Genomic DNA, 20,310 nt, shown 5'->3' with positions numbered 1-20,310 from the left:
AACTTTAAAAACCCCGAATCATTTATGACTTGAGTTTTCAGCTGTGTTTTACATCTCAGCAGTGCAAAGCACAGAAGGGTTGTAGAAACAACGTCAAGTGTGAGGAATTGAGTGACAAATCCTCCACCCTGGCTGTGTAGTTAGCCGCTTTTGCATTTTCTGATAGTGGGAAGGTAGATAAAGTACCTGGCTCTGATGGTTCTTGGCTCATTCCTGCCGCCGTGCTGTTACACCTCAGTTACTCCAGTAGAGCTGTGTGTGAAGCTGCCCCGTGACCTGAAAAAATGGAAAACAACTGTTACCCTTTAGAATTTTTCTCTCCTTGGAGTGATTGTCATCCGGGGCAGTGTCTTGCACTGGGTTTCGATGGCACACCCGAGGGAGCGGCGTGGGAGCGGGAGAAGGAAGAGGGGCTGCTTTGAGTTCGGGTGCTGAAAGAGTTATTTGTTGGACCATTGTTAGAGCCACCACAGGGCCTGACCACGTCCCGGCCAACCTCAACTCAGACTGAAAGGGCTTCATTCATGTTCCCCACTTGCTCACAAGTTGACTGTTGAGCACAGCTTGCTTTCTTGTTGGGGCTCCCGCCCAGAGAGCTCCATTTCACACATACTCTCTTTGAGACCTGTATGAATCCTTTGCAGCTGCAGTATAACGTAGTGTGATGCATTAACTTTATATAAGCTTTCTCTCTTCATCCATGTTATGCATATATAGTGAGGTGGAGAGTCAATACTTCACTGGCTGGGTCTCATGGGAAACTGGAAAAACGTTGAGGAAAAAAAACCACCAAAGAGCCAAAGTATGAGAAACAATACAAAAAGATTTTGCTACTTAACGTTTGCGTGAAGAGTATGGAGAGATGCAGTAGTAAATCAAAATCATCAAAAGTGAGTGAGAGTGGGCTTGAGGGTCCACTAAGCAGATAGATTTGTCAGGGGAAGAGAGGGCAATGTACATGGAAAACTTCACAGAGAATACCGTAAAACCAGACCTGTAACATAGCTCTGTAATGGAGGAGGGTGATTTTGTATGAGGTTTATAAATGTAAATTATGTAGATGATGTAAATCTAATGATGTAAAATATATTTATATTGACATCAAATAATATTGCCTAGTTTAACGCATGTTGTATAATTGCTAAAGTGTTTCCTACTGCATTTTGGGAGAGATTTTGTTTTGAGCTAGTTTGCAAAAGAAATGTAAAATCACTCTCAGAATGCAGTCTGTCCTATGAATCTGTTTACAGTCAGATTGCACAAAGAATGAGACTCAAGTATTTAGTACTTCTGATTTTTGAAAATTTGACTTCCGGGAAATTTTTGGCAGCCATTGCCCCCATCAACATCATACAGTACTCATCACTGATTAATTAGAAAGGAGGAAAAAAAAAAAACCTTGTTACAGTCAAAGAGGCCTTCTGATAGCAACCACCGTTGTTGCATCTAAGAGCAGCATTGCTTTCTCATTTGGACAAGGAACATCAACAACAAGGGGCTGATGTGGTCAAGGGTGAAGGAGACTGACTCACTACTCTTCAGGAAACACAGTGCTAAAGCTGCAACAGGCACAGCTGAGCCAGCCCAGCCAAAGAGGCACAGATCTTCCAAAAGTGACTGCAGTTGTGATACCAGCCTGAGTATTTTTCTGTGTCAAGGTCATCTCAGAGGCTGCACCAGATTTCTGTTTCTTTGTTTTTCCTTCCTTGAAATCACGCAGGTCAAGAGAGGCCTTTCTGTGCGGACCACAAACCCGAACACTTTCTTCTTCTGTGTAGCAGTAGCTGATCAGTCCCATCTGAACCAGCACTGCGTCGTCATCCTTTGCCTGGCACATGGAGTACTCGCTGTGAGGAAGCGGTTTCTTTTCTGTCATCAAGTCTTGATTCCCTACCTGCTGCCTCTTGCCATATCTGTCCATAGGCAACAACAGAGGAACAGGTACTACATGTGCTAGATTTTCCAGTTACTTAAATGCCTGCAGGTGAAGAGCAGCCTTAGTGGCATTTACAGACGAATACGCTGTTGTCTGTGAAGTCACCTCCTCACAACTGGAACACTAGCAAAGTGTCTCTGCTTGTTTGTTTATTCCTAAATACCTGAAAGTACAGTCCAGAAGTTGTCTTCATTAGCAACCTGCACATTGTGCCCCCAGTTCTCTACTGACAAGGCTGCCACTTTTTCCTCTGCCCATCTTGGGTGATTTCAGGGCATTCAGGAAGATTCTCTCCTGCCTCAGATTTCTTCAGATAGAAACACAGGGCAAAAATGTCACCTTTTTTTTTTTTTTTTTTTTTTAAGGTTCTTTCTAATGTCTCTCCATATATACAAGGAAATCTTGTGGCGACCTATGGTTTAAGGCAACTTCAACTGTATGGTGAGTTGAAGTGGGCTAGAAAAGGAAAATAGTTGGTGCACTGTAAGATGTAAGAAGTCATGTGCCATGTAAGAAGTCATTTGAAAGAGGTGAGGGAAGAATCCTGGGCTTCTGATGTTTGGATCAATCCCTAAAAGTTGTCTACTCTCAGACTGAAGAAATTACCTGATAACTGTGAGTGAAATTGTCAAATGAGTTTTCACTGAATCATCTTTTGGCTGATACTTTTTTTTTTTTCCTACACACCTTTCTGGGGGAATGTTTTGTTGCATACTTTGATTCCTGTGTGTTGCTTTTTATTTTATAGACTGATCTATTAATTCCATATAATTTTTAATGTGTTTCCCTTCTTACTGTGCATCTTCATGGACTTTTCTTTCTTTGTACTTTTTCTGCCTCATCCACCTGTATTTTCTGTTCTCTTTTGTGTTATTTTGCCAAGGTTTCCTTTCTGTTCCCTCTACTCATCCCATCTGTTCTCTGGCTCTCTCTCATGGATGTATCATCATCGAGAGATGTCAGTGATACACATGCCTACACCACACATCTACATTTTAGATTTTGAGTACCTGCAAATGGAAAGTATTTTTCTACTTGCTTCCAAAATATGTTACTTTCCTACTTACCTCATGTGTTAGGAGGCAATAGCAACATTGATATTTACTGGATTAAATGTAACTTTGGTTATTAGGAAAGTAATTGACTGTAAGAGAGTAATGCAGTTTGTTATTGGAAGATTAAAATAGATTTTCTGGTTTAATGACTGTCCACACCTGTTTGTGATCATGGAAAACTCAGGTCTCTGAAAGAGTCACATTTGGAGGACCTGTGGGCACATTAACATGTTGTTGTCCAGCCTCATGGCTGATGCCCAGACATCCTTCCCAGGGCCTCTGCACAGCCTGTGCAGCTGCCTGGGCCTGACAGGACCCTCGCCTCCTGCCTAAGCACACAAACATTGATTACTTTTTTTTTCCCAGCTTTGGAGGGCAAATTTTAGTCATCTCTACAAGCTGAGTAGTAAGCTAGTTACTTGCCCGGACTGCAGGTCTGGTTCTGCAGGAGGCTTACGCAGAGATGTGTGTAGTCTGAGACCCAGCTTTTGTCATGGAATGGCCCAGTGTTGTGCAATTTTAGTCTGAAACAGGTAGCAAAGAGAACTATTTTTTTTTAGTTTGTTTCTAAAGAAAGAAACAATTTTTAAATGTTATTTTTGTCTTGGGCAATGATTTTTCTTTGCACACTGTTTTTGATGGGCAAGATGACTATATAAACCAATATTCTTGATTAACTGAATTTGCAGAAATCTAGATGCAGTTCTGTGAAAGCTATGTCACCAACCATTTAAAAAAGGAGGGAGGGAAGGAGTGAGATGTGATTTGGACCATCTCAAGTGATCTATATTGTATGCTATTTTGATGAGAGTATGAATTCTGAGAAAGCAGTGAGAAACAGGAAGTATTTACGTGAGTATTCCAGCTCTTGTAGCATTCAGATTACAAGCTCTGAGTTATTCACTGAATAAAGTTGTATGAGATGCTGTTTTCAAGCATAATTTAACTGCTCCATCTAACGGATAGTAGTTTGAAAAGACTGGCTGATCTGGTGACTTAATTGCTTTCAGCTTGATTTATATTCCTTAATTTTTGAGTTGTCATCATTTTCCTAAACTAGTGATATGGTAGTAACTTGTTTTAAACTGGATGATGTATTATTTCTTTGAGAAGTAGTAAGAATCACGGGGTCAGTTTTGTGGATTTAATTTCTCTGTGTATTTGTTAGACCATAGCAGAGTGAAGCTGTGTGAGGTGCTGGCATTGCAGGCGAGACACGTGATGCCCCTGGAAAATTTCAGAAGAAAAAACATAGCCTATTACTTTTCTTTTAAGAGAATGTTCCAAGTGATGTTAGATGGAGCAGGTTCACAAAGAGATCTTGCGTGAGGAAGGTGGAGAGACGTGAGTCTCCAAATGAGAACAGTAGCTCTCAGTCCTGTAACGTTTGTTGCATGGAGAACAGAAGTATAAACATGCAAGAATGTCAGCTTCTAAATCGGTGTGACTGTCTCCAAGTTGAGCTGCACAATATTTCTTGGAAGTTTTGTAGTCTAAATTAAGAGCTTTTATTGCAGGATTTGTGGTGAAGTTGATTCCTGAAGACTCCGTTGTGTCTTGGGACAACTGTCTGAACAGTTTAATAGCAGTTAAAATCCCTAAAAAAAAGTAGTTATATTTTTAAATAACTCAGAGGCCTCTTTCGGCCTCTAGCTTTTAAAATTTTGCTATTAATGTAGTGTTGGGGTTTTTCTCTGTGTGTGTGTGTGCTATCAGAAATCTCCTCATTACATATACTGTGATCAAGTCAACTCTGGCCATTTTCTTGAAAGAACTTACGTAAGCTATGTTTCTGTACTGTTTCTCTGTAAAAATGTTTTTTGAGACCTTGAATTATCCCTTTGAGACCCATGAATTATCATCCTTCAGTTTGCCAATCTTCTCTTGAAAAGAAGCTTAGGACAAGACATTAAAACATGTTCTTACAAATAATATAAATAATATTATTTCTACTTGAAATTCTTGTTCTTCCCTATGCTGTATCTTCCCTTGCTGACATTGTCATTGTTGGGTCACACTCAGCTGCTGAATGTATGAGGTTTTGGGGGATGGTGGTTAATTTTTTTTGGTTTACTGTGTCATTACCTCTGACAAAAAGAACTAGAAAGAGTGATCTTGTGTTAAGGTGCTAAATTACACACGAGGTGAATGAGATTCGTGTTCTTGCTCTCTTAGTCTTTCCCTTTATTAACTAGTATCTTTGTGTCATCTTCACATGCACAAAGTGAAGATCATATGTCTCTTCCCCCCCAGTACAGTGCTGAAGAAAGCTGTGCACAAACCACAATTTCTCTATTGGGGAAGTTCTTCCAAGTACCAGGTTCTGTAAGCTGTTTTTACAACTTACCAGGATTTTCCTGTCTTGTGTCAAATTTTTGTCTTGTGTCTGAGTGACATAGAGCTTACCATGCACTTTTATGTATTTACATTTCCAGAAAAATGGTTTTAATTTTCACTCATAACTGTGTAGTGTCATTGAATTAACTTTTACGTACTGAAGAAAGATGAAATATGCTATCTTAAAATGGCAGCAAATTTGAGATGTCTCAGAATATCTTGGCAATTGCATAAATACTTATTGCAGACGTTGTTACTCTCTTTCCTGACTGCAATACATATCCATGAGAAGCATCTTTGGGAGAAACAGAAATACAAAGAAATTAACTGTCTTGGACATCGGATAAGAATTTTAAAGTAGTAGCACAGCCAGATGTGATAAGCATAGCCTTAGCTTTCTAAGCAAAGCCCAGAGAAGGCACCTTCTTTTGTGCATCTATTATTTCTTATTGTCCCCTGTTTCACAGATAAATTTGGTCAAATTTTCAATAATAAACAGTTGTCCTGAAAAGTGGGATCTTTATCTGATATGCAAGCCGGTACACACAGGGTTGAGGTATTTCTTTATTACAGATTTGCACAAAGACATGAGCTAGGTGATATTCCACAAAGTTAGCTCAGTTTTGTATTAGAGCTACAGCATATTTATCCCATTACCTGATTAGCAAAAACCCACCCAAGTTTACACCTGTTGGTTAGTGATTAACAGTACATTTGTTATTGGCTAGTGCTATTTAAATTAAAGGGCTTGCTCCTTGAGGGTGTGGTAAGTCTTCTTGGTTTTCAGTTGAGTTGGTGTTTGTGATTTCCAGCCACTGCTTTTACATTTTCCCCAGTTATGGTCCATTTCTGCTGACTCCAGGCATATGTGGCCATCTTTCAGTCTAGTGACCTTGGTGCAAAATGCTTCCTTTGTCTGTTCTTTTTTTAAGTTTCATTTTTGAGATAAATGGCCTAGCAAAGTAAGCAAGTTTATATGAGATAGCGAGGCATATCACAGCCAATATAGCAGCGGAAGAACTAATTACTGTTGATTTTTGTTTCCAGAAAACAGCAAATTCTTGAATTTAATCGCTAAATTGTAGTTAATATCTCCCTTCCTTTTGAAAATGAAGTCACGGAGTTAATGGCCATGAGGACTCCTGTTGTCTGTTCCTGCATTTAGCTTTGTACAGCAAATACAGCTGCAATACCAATTTCCTCAGCTAAATGCTCTTTAATCCTGGCATGGTCTCTTGTGGGTGACGTGGTAGTTACTCTAATGACCTCTGGAAACAGTCAGTAAGGTTTTGGGTATCGGTGGTTTGTCCCCTGAAATCCAAGTGGACTGAAAGGAAACAAAGTTCCTTTTACTAGGGTTTTTTCTTGAAGAGTAACAAATGGCTATGCAGGGATTTTGAGGGTAGCCCAGCACAGTTTGGATTTAGCCTGGTAATGTGCAGAGAAAGGCCTCTGTTCTACAGTTATGCTGAGCCTCTGGCACTGGCTTTTGGTGTGGAGGCTCACCGTTTTTTTTCAGAACTCTTACACTGGTGGTGATAGAGGTGGTTTGAATATCAGACTGTGTAACTACAGTGGTTAGATGTGCTGCTGCTCTGTTGCAGATACATTTGTCTTTAAATGGACAGGACACTGACAGTTTTCAGTGTTTCTCAGCCCTTTTTAATAGTAATTTCCATATGGTAGAATACCTTGAGAAATTTCTGTTTCAGACATGCTTTGAATGAACATTTTTTTTTTATAGCCCTAAGTTGTCATATTTTCTCTTTAAATTGTTCACTTTGCTTACACATTTTTCCTCATTATATTAGTCTAAAATGGAGTTATCTGACTATAATAGTCTAAAATGAGAGTTAGTGCAGTCTGTAGTGCCACACAAGAAGTCCTGTGCAAAAGAAGAAAAGGGTATTTGCTGGAGGACTGTCCATATCCTTTTAGCTACAAGAATTCTGAAACTTGCTATGCATACCTATCATAAAAGGTGTCACTTTTATGGGCTTGTAAGTGTTAAATAAAAAATTTCCTACTGTTGGCTATATACATGTTCCTAGGAACCAGTAATGATTTCCAATTCCATGTGGATTGGAAACATAAGAGAAAGAATAGCATGGACCTGTCACTGTTTACACTTTTGGTATGGAAGGTTTGTTTCAAATTAGTTAATTAGTATGAGCCAAGATATTTCCTTTTAGACTTATGCATTTCTAGTATGCTCATTGCCTTGATGTCATGATGCTAGATTGCTAGCTGATGTTTGAAAAGGAATGTGCACCTCTAGACATTTCTAATAATACATATGATATTATCTCTTAGAGTTCTGGCATGTAGATAATGTATTATTTTACATAAATAACAATTTCAATTCCAGCTACTCAGAATGAGTTCTGATTGATAACATACACCTTCCTGTGATTATGGTCTCTATTTTGAATTCTGTTGCTTAAATTGTTTTTAAATATTTTTTTTCTTCATTTCTAAGAGGAAACCAACGTGATCTATTTTCTGTCTACAGTTTTCAGTTTACATTTTCACTTGGACTTGTCTGCTTCATTTTGTTCATGTTTCATGGGGTTTTTTTGCAAAACATGGACTTCATTTTGAGCCTGCAAATAGTCCTGTAAATTTGAACGTTTTCTCAAATCATAGAATAAAGTTGATTTGACAGATCTTTTTTCAGACCTTTGCTTTTCTTGATTCCATGTAAATCATAAAGAATGAGTTCTAGCTTACTAGTAGAGTTCCTTTGTTGCCATTGCTAATTGCTTTGCAACTCACTTCACTAACATATTTTGAAATTATTTTTCTGTAGCAAAATGATGGCTATCGAACTTTATCCTTGTCCGGGCATGTTGGTTTTGGTAGTTTACCTGATCAGCTGGTTAAAAAATCCATCAAGCAGGGCTTCAGCTTCAACATTCTTTGCATTGGTAAGTAGCATCTGGGTCCTTTAAGGCTTTAGTAGTATACTTGTCCTTAGGAAGTGACTGAAATCTAAATCCAGTTGCAATGTTAAATTCCTTCTTTAATGTTAAACATAAACTATAATTCCACCTCTTTCCCCAGCTTTGCTTATTTATATCCATCCTTTGTTTTTGTATTTTGTATTTTCATAAACAATATGAAGACTAAAAATGGATGCCATACTTTTATTCATTTATGGGAAGCTTCTTGGATTCCTTTGAGTAAACTGGGCTACATTCTATTTTTACTGTAGCAAAGAGCATCATACCAAAAACTAAAATTCCAAGGTGGTGTTACTGAAGTATTTCTATACTTATCAAATGTTTGCTCTAGTATTTTACCCTTATTCATAAAAACCCTCTGTTGAATCCTGTGGCTTCACAGCTAGTTACTTTTTAAAAAAATCTGTAGGAAATTACTTCACACTTTCAAGGAAACCAAAGTGTCAAGAGACTGTTCTGTGCGTTACTCATTAGTGGGTAACTCTCTTATCTGTAGGATGAAAAAATTAACTAAAAGATATTTAGTGCTCACTGTGGAAAAAATGCAGGCAACCTTTTTGCTTGGAGAGATCAGTTGATGAGTTTTTGTGTAAATTTGTTGAGTTGCTGTGATAACACTTTGTATGCTTAGTAGGTATTTATTTGATGTGCAAAATGTCTTCCCCAATCCTTTTGTTTAACTTTAGGGGAAACTGGAAGTGGGAAATCAACCTTGATAAACAGCTTGTTTAACACCAATTTTGATGACCCTGTGTCAACGCATTTTCTGCCAATTGTACGACTTAGAGCCCAGACTTATGAACTCCAGGAAAGTAATGTTCTTTTGAAGCTGACCATTGTAAATACAGTGGGATTTGGTGACCAGATAAACAAAGAAGATAGGTAAGTGTCCTCTTGTTGCTATGGTATGCAGAAGTTTAGGTCTTCAATTGCAGGTTGATTTTTATTTGGGGTTTGTAGTAAATATTTGTCTTACGGTCCAAATATTTGGTTAACTGTTTTCTCTGTGTACCAAAGTAAACATGTTTTTCTTCTCATCTTCTAGTCTAGGAAATGATTTGAGAAATCAGATGAACTCTGCCCCTTTCTTTATGATAAAATCTTTTATAAATGTATGTAAATAAAATGTGCAGTAGTGACTAGAGTTTCTTTTGGGGTAGAGGAAAGCACGGAGAAGGTCAACGGGAGACTTTTTAAACAACCAAACAGGTTATAAGGTACTGTAGATTATATAGATTAGATCTAATACGGTTGTAAACAATATTGAAGAGCTTAAACTGGAAGGAATATCACGTGGCTTACTGAAGGCCTTTGTTTTTTATGTTGGGCAGCTTAATCAGAAGATGTAGAGGTACCATGCTAGCGACTTTCAGAATTTTTTTTTGAGTCTCTGCTTTTATGAATTGAAGATTTTAAAATACTGAACTGTCTCTTAGCAGATCTTGTTTCTTTCACCTTAATTGTAAAGAATTTTAGTAATCCTTTGTGGTATATGAGTGCCTAAATAGCAGTGATTATAAATGAATGTTAGAGAGTCACATTAAGATTATCATGAGAGCTATGGCTTTTGATATGACTGGAAAATAGCTATTGCTAATGACTTCGATGAATGAGATGCAAGTAGATATTGGTATAGACATCAGAGGTTTTGATGTGTGGCGTAGGAGCTGCCTTTTAGTTCTTCTTCTAATTTTGTGTGTAACAACTACTTCTGAATTTTGATTAGCATTTGATCTGGTTTATAAACTTTGTGTAGCAGCAGGAACATAAGGGCATTCTGCTGGTACATGTAGCAACACTTTCTTTTAGAAAGCAGATTATAATCTGGTTTTAAGTAGGATAAAGTATACTTAAGCTGTATTTACTGCAAATCAGATTTACATTCTTCTCTTACATTCCTCCTTTTCAATTTTTGTCTACTGTTTAAGAGCTCTCTCATGTACAGTACTTCATCTTCAGAAGATAAAGGAGGTCCTATTTCTTGGTACTGGTAATTGCGTGTTCTTCCTTTTCTTCTATTGTATCTAAGAGTTTCTTGTATCTTCCTCATATCTTAAGGGTTCTGCAGTTGTACATCTTGATTGCAAAAATTTATAAAACATCACTTGGAAGATCGGTTATAATTGTAGGGTTTTTTTGCTAATAGTAGCTAGGAAATGTTTTATCTGTATTAGGTACACAATTCTTTTTTGAGTAGCCTTTCAGAAATTAAGATTACTCTGTAGATTTAATCTTCTGCTGTACTGGGTAGATACTTGAGCAGCCTTTTGACATGTAAAGAAAAAAATCTGCAAAACAATACAAGAGGAATTCCTTTCTTAGTCTGGCTCTGTTTAGAAGTAGCTAATCTCTGGTTGTTAAATTTTATTTTTTACAGCTATCAGCCAATAGTGGATTATATAGATGCACAATTTGAAGCCTATCTCCAGGAAGAACTGAAAATTAAGCGTTCTTTATTTAGCTACCATGATACTCGCATCCATGTCTGCCTCTATTTCATTTCACCTACAGGCCATTCCCTAAAATCCCTAGATTTGTTAACCATGAAAAACCTGGACAGCAAGGTAAGACTTTGAAACAGAGTTCTGAGAATTTGTCATTTTGTGAAGCATCTTGTTGCTTTTAGATTCTCTACCACCTTTCAGTTCTGTATCTATGTGTTTGGTTTTGGTATGTTTTTTGGTTTTGAGATGTTTTCAGAATAAACTGGTTCCTCAAGTAGCTTGCAGTTCACCTGTTTATTTGCAAATCAAAAGGAGAGAGGCATCGGGCAAGAACTTTGAAAAAAGAAGCACAACAAGGTTTAAAAAAAAAAAAAGTAAAAAAAAATTAGAACCATATCAACTTTACTTTTAACAAACTGTTAACATCTTACTGTGATTAGATAGGGTACCCTCCGTGAGTGCTGTAATATTTTTAATTAAACTTGTTTCTAGTTCACTGTCGAGTTTTGGGAATGCTGGAAAGTTGACATATAAAAAGCTTCGCATCACTGTGAAGGTCTTTGTTATAGATAACTGAAGAGAGAAGTGCCATGAACAGAACACCCTGCCAGCATGGCTTTTTCTGGGATAGGCTGCATTAGTGTTTTAAACTTTACACCTTGATTTGTTTTGAAAGCTTTAAAATAGCAGTTTCTAGTGTGACTACTTGCACTTTCTAAATTTTTAACTTTCTTCCTGTAATGGGGCTGTGTGAACTGGATGAAGCTGAATGTTTAACCCATTTTAAGAAACCTTACATCGTTTGGGTTTAATTTGTTGAAATTTTGAGAAACTTGAAAACTTAACTGCATTTGCTCTTCCTCTAGCTCTTTCCTTTGTGCTTTACTAGAGCCTCTCCTGCTAAATTTTCTTTCTGCATTTTCCTGTTCATGAGATGTTTCTTCAAGAGGATCAAATCAGCTGTCTGTTCCGCATTTGTGATTGATGAGCACATTTGGTGTTTTTGTAATTTTGTTTGTGGATGTATTTTGCATTTTGAACTTCCTCAATAGCGCAGAGCAAGTGGAGGGCAGGTATGGTGGGACAATGGTAAGGGAGAGCAGGGTCACTTCTTTCTGCTATGATGTTGGTTTATGCCATATTAAAATGTTTGTGAAACCACTCTCTAATACGCACTGATAGCTAAAGAGCCTTGATACTAGAAAATGGGACAGTTTCATGGAGCATTTTGTTCTACTCTGAGTTTTGAAGTTGGCGGTTGTGTTAAACCACAAAAGGACTTGGTTTCTAGGTTGTGCCCTCTCTTGACTGAACTCCCTTTAAAACAAGTGTTTCTTCCAAAATAAAATGAAATAGATCCATGAGTCCCAGCATCCTGAGAAAATATTTTTGCATCAGGATAAACCAAAAGTAATTCTGCTTTAGGGGATTTTAGCTTCTAGTCACCTACTCTAAATATTTTTGGTTCTGCTTGGGCTCAGACAGAAGACGAAGGGCATGTAACTTTGTTGTTTTAACCCTTTGCAATGGATTCTACATTCTGATCTTACTACAGATATATATGTGTACACACACAAAAAAAATACTGTAACTGTAGTTTGTTTTCTGTCATTGTGGACCATGTTCGTGATGCTTTTCGTATTTCATTCTCCTAGTGGCAATTCAGAACTCAGCATTTCCCAGGATGTGAAAGTCCCTGGGTGCTGAGTACAGGATTCCATAAAGAGAAGGTGGTACAGCAACATGCATACACCGAGTGTACAAATCTATGTCAAAAGTTGTCTTCAGTTTCTTCCAAAATCCACCACAGTGTACACTGTTACACTTGTTATGATCCGCTTGGTACAAAACAAGACCAGATTATACAGCTCAGCCATAAAGAGGATTCTTGGAGTAGGATATGGTCATCCTATACTCCCTGGGAGAAGAAACCAGATGTGTCTGTGGGCAATTAATTCTTCTCTATTGCTTATAAATTATATGACTAGCTAAGAATTTGGCCTCTAGCTTTTAGACATTGGAAAGTCCTGTAGTTTTGTTTAGGACTGAATCACTACAGACCAGCCAGGTTTCATTCACAGATTAAGGGAATCTTCTGTATGCTTTCTTGCTGGGAACTAGTGATTATTCAACTAGTAGATCTGCATTTTCAAGTCATTCTTGCAGAATTACAGATTACTGGTAAATCAGGAAATTACATGAGTGTACCGTGTGGGGTTTGAATTTTTTTTTTTTTTTCTCCTTCAAAAAGAATCTTTGGAAATTTTTGTATTGATACATAGAGATACACTTAAATCAGCCTGCAAGATATCAACCAATAATAATTTCAAGTATATGTATTTTTTTCCTTCTCTATGGCATAAAGGGGCAACAGATGTTTGACCTCAATGTAAGGTGTTACATGAAAATCTTAATTTAGAGTAATAGCATGTTTTCTAATTGCGGGGCGAAGCAACTCTTCGCAGTTGAGGCAGAAGGATGATCAGAGGGCTGAATTTGGTGCTAGCAAACAGAGAAGTAACGTGCATGGATAAAGTGTATCCTGGTGACTTCATATGGTCGTTTTGCATTGTTATTGAATGAGGCAGTCTCAGCTGCTTCTTCCCATTGTGCACGCTTAAGTGTTTTGGGCAACCAGTTCCCTGGATGAGGGGACTGATTTAAATTGAAAGCTAAAGATTTTTGCTTCGTTAGGGAACTGATCAAGCTAAAAAGTAATGTCTCCTTGGATGTCTGCACAGATTTTAGTTTGACCTGGCAAAGAGCAGCTGAGGGCAAGGGGAAGAGGAAGGGCAGGACTGTTAGTTTTATTTTATTGTGGCGTTAAAGTGATTCTGTATTTAATGGCCTGTAGCTTTGTAGGAAAATTCAGTTTTCTAGTTGTTGAGCGTTGTAGCTGGGGAAGAGGCTGGAAGGGAGTCATTTGGTTTCCAAGTGAGTAGTAGGCACAGGAGGGAGCAGTGGGACTTGGGGCACACCTATATGTGGTCCAAATCAATACAGTTTTAAGTCTCTTGTTAGTACAAATGTGTGCTTTCAATTAATGTTATTCTTGGATGAAAGTACTGAGATACTAGTTTTCAAGTAAACCTTAGATGCTGCAAGCAGAAATTAATTTTGTTTAACAGATTAAGTGAAGATAACTTTTGTCGGTTATCTAAAACCAGAGTAGTATTGCTTTTGAATTTTAATACAGTGGTTGTGATTTAACATCAATGTTGATAGCTGTAATCACATTTTCTGGCGATTTTGCTTTTCTTTTTGTTACTGGTCTCCTCAGTAGTCTTTCTCTGCTATTCATTATCTAAGATATTCTCCCCTAATTAATGAGTACTTGAAAAACTTTAATGTTGAAAAGACAGGGTAAAGGTTAATTTAATTCTGAGGACTCTGAATTCCATCCATTTTTAAAGCTATATGATAGGAAACCTAAATTGATGTCCCTCAGCTAATTTGATTGAAGCTGTGAATTACTCCTAGCTGTAATAGATTGTTTATACAATTCTAAATTAGCTCAGTTATAAAAAAAATGTTCTAGCATTTTATTTGATTTTTAGATATTTTACCCCATGCGTGCTTAGGTTGTGTATGCTACGTAATTAGCACTATCATGGGGTAATCTTAGAAGACATACTTTGGAGTTGGCATGTTTTCTTTTCATCTGGTTAGTACAGAAGACTTATTTCAAAAACATCCATCCGTTCTTGAGATTCCATGCTAGACATTTCCATTCAGACATAATATTCTGAAGAATAAAAAGAATGCGTGCAGGGTTTGGGTGTTTTTTTTTTTTTCCCTCCTTCCTTTTTGCATCTGTGATCAAGGAGCTCTGTAAAACTCTTCTGAAATCTGGAAGAATTATTTGTATTGTTCTTCCAAAATATTTGGACATTGGCATTAATTCTGGTTCTGAAAGTGCGTATTTTGGGAGTGGTGACAGTATTTTAAAGAAAAATTCATCATCTACTACCTTCCTAAGGTACTGCCATAACTATTTTAGGAAATGGGGGAGTTTACCATAATGGAACTGAATTTCAAGTTCTGAATAATTACTTGAAAGACTGGTAAGCAAGATTCTTCAGTCTTTGTCATTCCTCTGCTTGCAGCAGATACTCAAGAAACTCTTTGCTGCAGTGGTGAGGTGAAGATGTTGGTAGCTGAAAGGAACCCAAGGAAGAGGCTCAGGAGTAGGCAGGCTTTTGTAGCCAGCTTCCTTTTCTTTGTGTATTTAAAATACCAACTTTCATTTAACACCTGAACCATGTGCCCCAGTGCTATAAACTAAAATGATCTATATTTTTAGCAGAGATATAAATACTTAATGTAATTTAGTTAATAAGTAGGCATTGCTGTTCTTTTGAGCACTTCACTGTATGAGACCTCCTTGTTCTTTTCTCAGAATCAATTAATTTTAAGGGCGTATATTAAATAATCTGTTGTTATTTTGTTAATTTATGCCAGTGAATGTATTTTTCATGGTTTGTGAAGCTTTGATATCAATTGATGGAAAACTTTGGACTGCAGGGAAAGTTTTAAAGAGTTTATCACCAAACAATTTAATTTATAAAAGATGTCACCTCAAAATTGAAGCCTTACACATTTCATATAATTTGTATCATTAATAGGTGAACATTATACCAATTATAGGCAAAGCAGACAGCATTTCTAAAACCGAACTACAGAAGTTCAAGAAGAAAATAATGAGTGAATTAGTTAGTAATGGCGTCCAGATATACCAGTTTCCAACTGATGATGAAACCGTTTCTAAAATTAATACCATCATGAATGTAAGTAAATGACAAAAACATCGATATTTCAGTACTAAAGCATTAGTCTCTAATGCCAGTTCATGCCTGTTCTTTCATCATTATCTTGAGGCTTACAGGTTTGTATGTAATAAGTTCATTTGCTTATTTTTCTCTCTGCTTAGAAAGCTCGTATGTTTGGTTGGTTTTTTCCTTACTCACAAATCTCCCTGTCCCTCTGCTGTTGATACCATTTGTCTTAGGAGGCTTCTTCTTTTCTGTCTCAGCAACAGAAGAGAGATTCTCACTCATAGATACTTTTTCTAATTTCTGGATAATTACTAACATAGATAGACAGATTTGCTTCGCCCTTTTCCTCAGCAAATACTACCTCGCATCTGTTAGGGAAGATACTCAAGTGCCTTATTTCTCCAGTTTTCTCTGGTCTTTATGATAGCAAGCTTTTCTTCTGCTTTTTTGTTTATTTAGTACTTTCATTTGAAATTAGGACAAATTTCTCTGGGAATTAAAAAGTCAGATATAATTATGGCTTTTTTGCTATTGTCCTTTCAGATTCTCCCAGGAGTATCTGCCACCTTCAGCTAAGCTTGTGAAGCTAAACGTCTTTACTTTGAGCAGTCTGTATTTGCTGCTCATGTGCATATGTCTGTAGATGCACACGAACGTGTGTTTGCACTTACTGAGGTTTGGAAGTAGGGAGGAGGAGCCTGTATGCCACTGTGTATGGCTCTGCAATCCCAACCTCTGTCGGTTGTGCCAGGGACTCAGGATGTGCAGGCTGTCATTCAGTAATAGGTCCTTCTGCTCTGGGGAAAGGTGGTGGTCTGTTACTTACCCCTTTCATGCTCTGCTAAGGATTTATTTTCCAGTCAATGATACCTTTTTTTATTTGGTCGGTTTTTGAGGGTCAGCACGCAGACAGTCAGTACCCAGCCTGTATTTCTGGCCATTTGGCTGAGCCCACAGCAGCAGCCATACCTCGGGTTCAAGCCTGTGATCGTCTCATGGCTGTTACTGGGTATATGAACTCTGGCAGAATGTGAATCAGAGGGATGTGTTCTGGAGTGGTGTTGTACTTACTGCTGATACTCTTCCTAAGGCTGCTCAGGATGTAGTTGGCCGCCTTTACCACTGGAGCAAACCTGCTGAATCAGGTCCAACCTGTTGTCCACCAGGGATCCCATGTCCTTTTCTGCAAAGTGCCTTTCCAGACAGTCAGCCCTCATCGTGTGCTGGAGCATGGGGTTATTCCTCCTGATGTGCAGGACTTGGCATTATTCTCATTTGAACTTCATGAAATTCCTGTTGGCCCATCTCTCCAGCCTGTCAAGGTTCCTCTGAGTTGGCAGCACACCCGTCTGGTCTATCAACCACTCCTCCTGGTTCTGTTGCTGTAGGTTGACTTTTGTATCATTAGTTTGACTAGCTACAGAAACCAGTGGTTTTTTGTTTGAAACTGCTTGTTGGCTTTTCCTGAAATGGTGTTTTTTTCCCCTAACATATTTATGAAGTGTTTCCTTTTCAGTTCTGACATAAGAATGCTGAGATAAGACTATTTGTGTGACTCTTACAGGGGCATTTGCCGTTTGCTGTAGTAGGTAGTATGGAAGAGGTGAAAATTGGAAACAAAATGGTGAGAGCTCGTCAGTACCCTTGGGGCATTGTACAAGGTAAATGAATTCTCAAAGGTATTTTTATGAGATTTTTTGTTTTGTTGTTGAAGTATAAAATTCACCAATACTAAAAGGGGCTGGTATTGTCCATTGATGCCATATTAATTGTATTTTGGATCAACAGTTTAAGGAGTTGAGCAATTAATACTTGAGGTGTGCACTAACTGGTAGTTTTATCAGCACTGATGCATCCCTGGAATCAAGCTATGAGATGGTGTATGTAATATTTGGGTAGGTTAGTATGGTGGCAGTGCCTCTAGCACTACAAGGTTTCAAAGTTTTATGATTACTGATTTTATTGTCAGTAAAGAAGAGTGAAAAAAGAGAGAAATTTATCATTGTTCAACTTGAACAGGAAATCAGGATGTGCTGGAGCATATTCACCAGTACTTACAGTTAGTGCTTCAATGTGTATATTAGAAATTATAAGAAAGTATAAGAGGTATAATAACAAGATATCTTTTCCTGGTAGTATAATTAGTAACCAAAATAAATGAATCTCAGTGCTGTTTGACAATTTTGCTATTTGTGCATAACAATCTTCCTCTTTCAACCGATTAGTGGAAAATGAGAACCACTGTGACTTTGTAAAGCTTCGCGAGATGCTTATTTGCACAAATATGGAAGACTTAAGAGAGCAGACTCATGCACGACATTATGAGTTGTACAGACGCTGCAGACTGGAAGAGATGGGCTTCAGAGACATTGGTCCTGAGAACAAACTAGTCAGGTAAAGGACTTCATGTGCAGCAATTGCTTTCAGCATCCGTTCACTTCACATTTGACCGTATCAACCCAATACAGAGCAGGGTTCATACACAGAATAGGTTTTCTAAGAGGAAAAGAATTGTTTTTTTTTTAATCAGAGTAATTATGTAGCTGTTCATTCAGTTATCTTCATGGAGAAGTATATGGGATTATGTGAGTATTGCTTTTAAAGGCATACAAGCTAGCTGTATTTCTGAAATCTTTCTATTTTAGAATAAATCTGGAAATAGTCATTTTTGTCATGGAGAATTTCAGTTTTCTTCAGGTGCATGCACTTTTATGCCTTTTAAATTATTTTCATTATATATTAGCATGCTGTTTTACTTTCTCTCTTAATAATGTCTGATTCTGAACAATGGTTTGGTTGGACTCAAAGTTCAGAAGGAACTGAAGCAAAAACATTTCCACAATCATTGGTTACACTGTTGGCTTCCCACATTATCTGCCACAATAACAAATGTCTAGCCTTCTCAGATCAAGAAATCTCTTGCTAGATTGTAGGAAGTTAATAGAGGATTCCAAAGGAAAGTTAAGCAGAGGGTTAGAGACACTTGGTTGTTTAATGTAGTAAAGCTGCTTCCTGCAGGAGGTATTTACAATTTCTATATCCAGTTTGTTTAGTATTTTATTTCTAATTCTGTCATCTCCCTCCCCCTCTTCCAACTTCCTTTAGTCATTTTATGCATGGGACTGTTTTTGTGAGTGGTTAGAATCCTGATGGGGAAGGAGTTGTTGAAGGGAAATACCAACTTAAACCAGAGCTTTTCTTCACAAACATAAAAGTTGTCTTTGCAAAACCACTAAACAGTTTGCATTTTACTAATGGTATAAAGTGGCAGGTTTATATCAGAATGTCATAGTATTTTATGCTTCAGAAGTTGGTTTAGAAATGGATTGCTTCATGGAGATACGGAAAAGCTAAATTCCCTTTGGTGTGTAGTTTTTATGTATGGCCCACTAAATGTCAGTTTATTGAGAGCTTTGTGGTGAGACAATACACTTAATTAGTTTTGGTATATGTCATTGTTTTGAAAGGATGAGAATAGGTATTCCATAAGAATCTAGAAAAATTAACTTTTTCCCAGATTTACTTCGTCAGGAAGAAAAAAGTGGGACTGGATCTAGGATGTGTGGTTGTCCCTCAGTTATGTGACATAGTGAATGACACTGATGTCTGAAAGAGAAGGCATTTGGTCTTTTGGGAGAGTTTATGATACTGTAAAAAGGGAAGAGAATTTAGAGGGTCTGTATGTAGTGTAATTAGCAGACTACTGTAGCCTTACCCATAAGGTGTTTTATGAAGCTACTGAGGAAATGATAAAAAGTGTCATCCTCAGCAGTGTGATAGAAAACATCTCTTTCCATAGAGGAAGTTCAGTGCTTCCTGTTTTGCTGACTTGTAAATTTAAGTATCTTTCAGAATAGGGACTATCCCATTCTTCTAGGCAAAAATGTGTTCTTAAATTATCATCCTCTTTGTCCTTGAAGATTTTTACAATATATGCACATGGATTCTAAGAGCTATAGTTCTAAAGTATAGTTAATGTTGCACAGCAGTATATGACTAATGATTAAAATTTCATGCTACTTGTGTAAATAATGATCAAAATGCATGTTGAAAACTCATGTTTTGTACCTGTGGTATAGCTGTCCAAATACTTAATTTGGTAATATGAATTGGGTTATTTTACGTAAATTTTGAAAATTTCTGCTAGACTGGAATAATTGGCTGATTTTACTGCACTGGGGTTTGTAGCATTTGAACATTGTGTTGTGGTTTGAGCCTGGAGGGCAACTGAGCACCATGCAGCTGCTCGCTTACTCCTTCCCATGGCATCTGCTCCACCGTGGACCTCCATGGGCGACAGTGGGGTGGCCCTGCCTCTCACCATGGGCTGCAGGGAGATCTCTGCTCCGGCTCACTTCCTCCCCCCTTTCCTCTTCTTCCTTTCTTCCACTGACCTTGGTGTTTGCAGAGGTGTCCTCCTTGCAACTCCTCCTCACAACTCCAACTCCTCCTCCCAGGTTCCCCTTCTTAAATATGTTATTACAGAGGCACGGCCACCATTGCTAATTGGCTCAGCCTTGGCCAGAGGCGGGTCCAACTTGGAGCCAGGGGAGCTTCAAGAAACTTCTCACAGGAGCCTCCACTGTAGCCCCTTCCCCTGTTACCAAAACCCTGGCACGCACACGCAAACCCAACACACGTTGTGGGCTATTAATTCTGCTGCTTTCAGGACACTTGAGTAGCTAACATGCTGTGCCTTTTGGCATGTTGTGAAAAAGCTGCCTATGAAGTTCCTGTACCACTTTTTTGCATTTAAAAGTACAACAGTAGTTTATTCATCCAAAATTGTACGCCACTGCA

General features: G+C 37.9%; 1 protein-coding gene across 5 annotated transcripts in view; it reads left to right on the top strand.

The window, feature by feature from the left end:
• SEPTIN10 (septin 10) overlaps positions 1–20,310 on the top strand; it is a 31,101-nt gene that overhangs the window by 729 nt on the left and 10,062 nt on the right. Inside the window, exons 1-7 of one of the 5 annotated variants that reach the window (XM_074859164.1) lie at positions 2,218–2,377; positions 8,138–8,255; positions 8,978–9,173; positions 10,669–10,855; positions 15,361–15,522; positions 17,075–17,171; positions 17,736–17,904. In XM_074859164.1, the coding sequence (XP_074715265.1) occupies positions 2,375–2,377; positions 8,138–8,255; positions 8,978–9,173; positions 10,669–10,855; positions 15,361–15,522; positions 17,075–17,171; positions 17,736–17,904 (932 nt within the window). In that variant the 5' untranslated portion in view covers positions 2,218–2,374. Of the gene's footprint in view, positions 1–2,217; positions 2,378–8,137; positions 8,256–8,977; positions 9,174–10,232; positions 10,282–10,668; positions 10,856–15,360; positions 15,523–17,074; positions 17,172–17,735; positions 17,905–20,310 lie in introns of those variants that run through there. The other 4 variants (XM_074859163.1, XM_074859165.1, XM_074859168.1 and 1 more) reach the window with 4 other exon arrangements.

The sequence above is a fragment of the Strix uralensis genome, chromosome 2, assembly GCF_047716275.1.
Source record: "Strix uralensis isolate ZFMK-TIS-50842 chromosome 2, bStrUra1, whole genome shotgun sequence".
Lineage (NCBI taxonomy): Eukaryota > Metazoa > Chordata > Aves > Strigiformes > Strigidae > Strix > Strix uralensis.
This window is presented reverse-complemented; position numbering and strand designations above follow the sequence as displayed.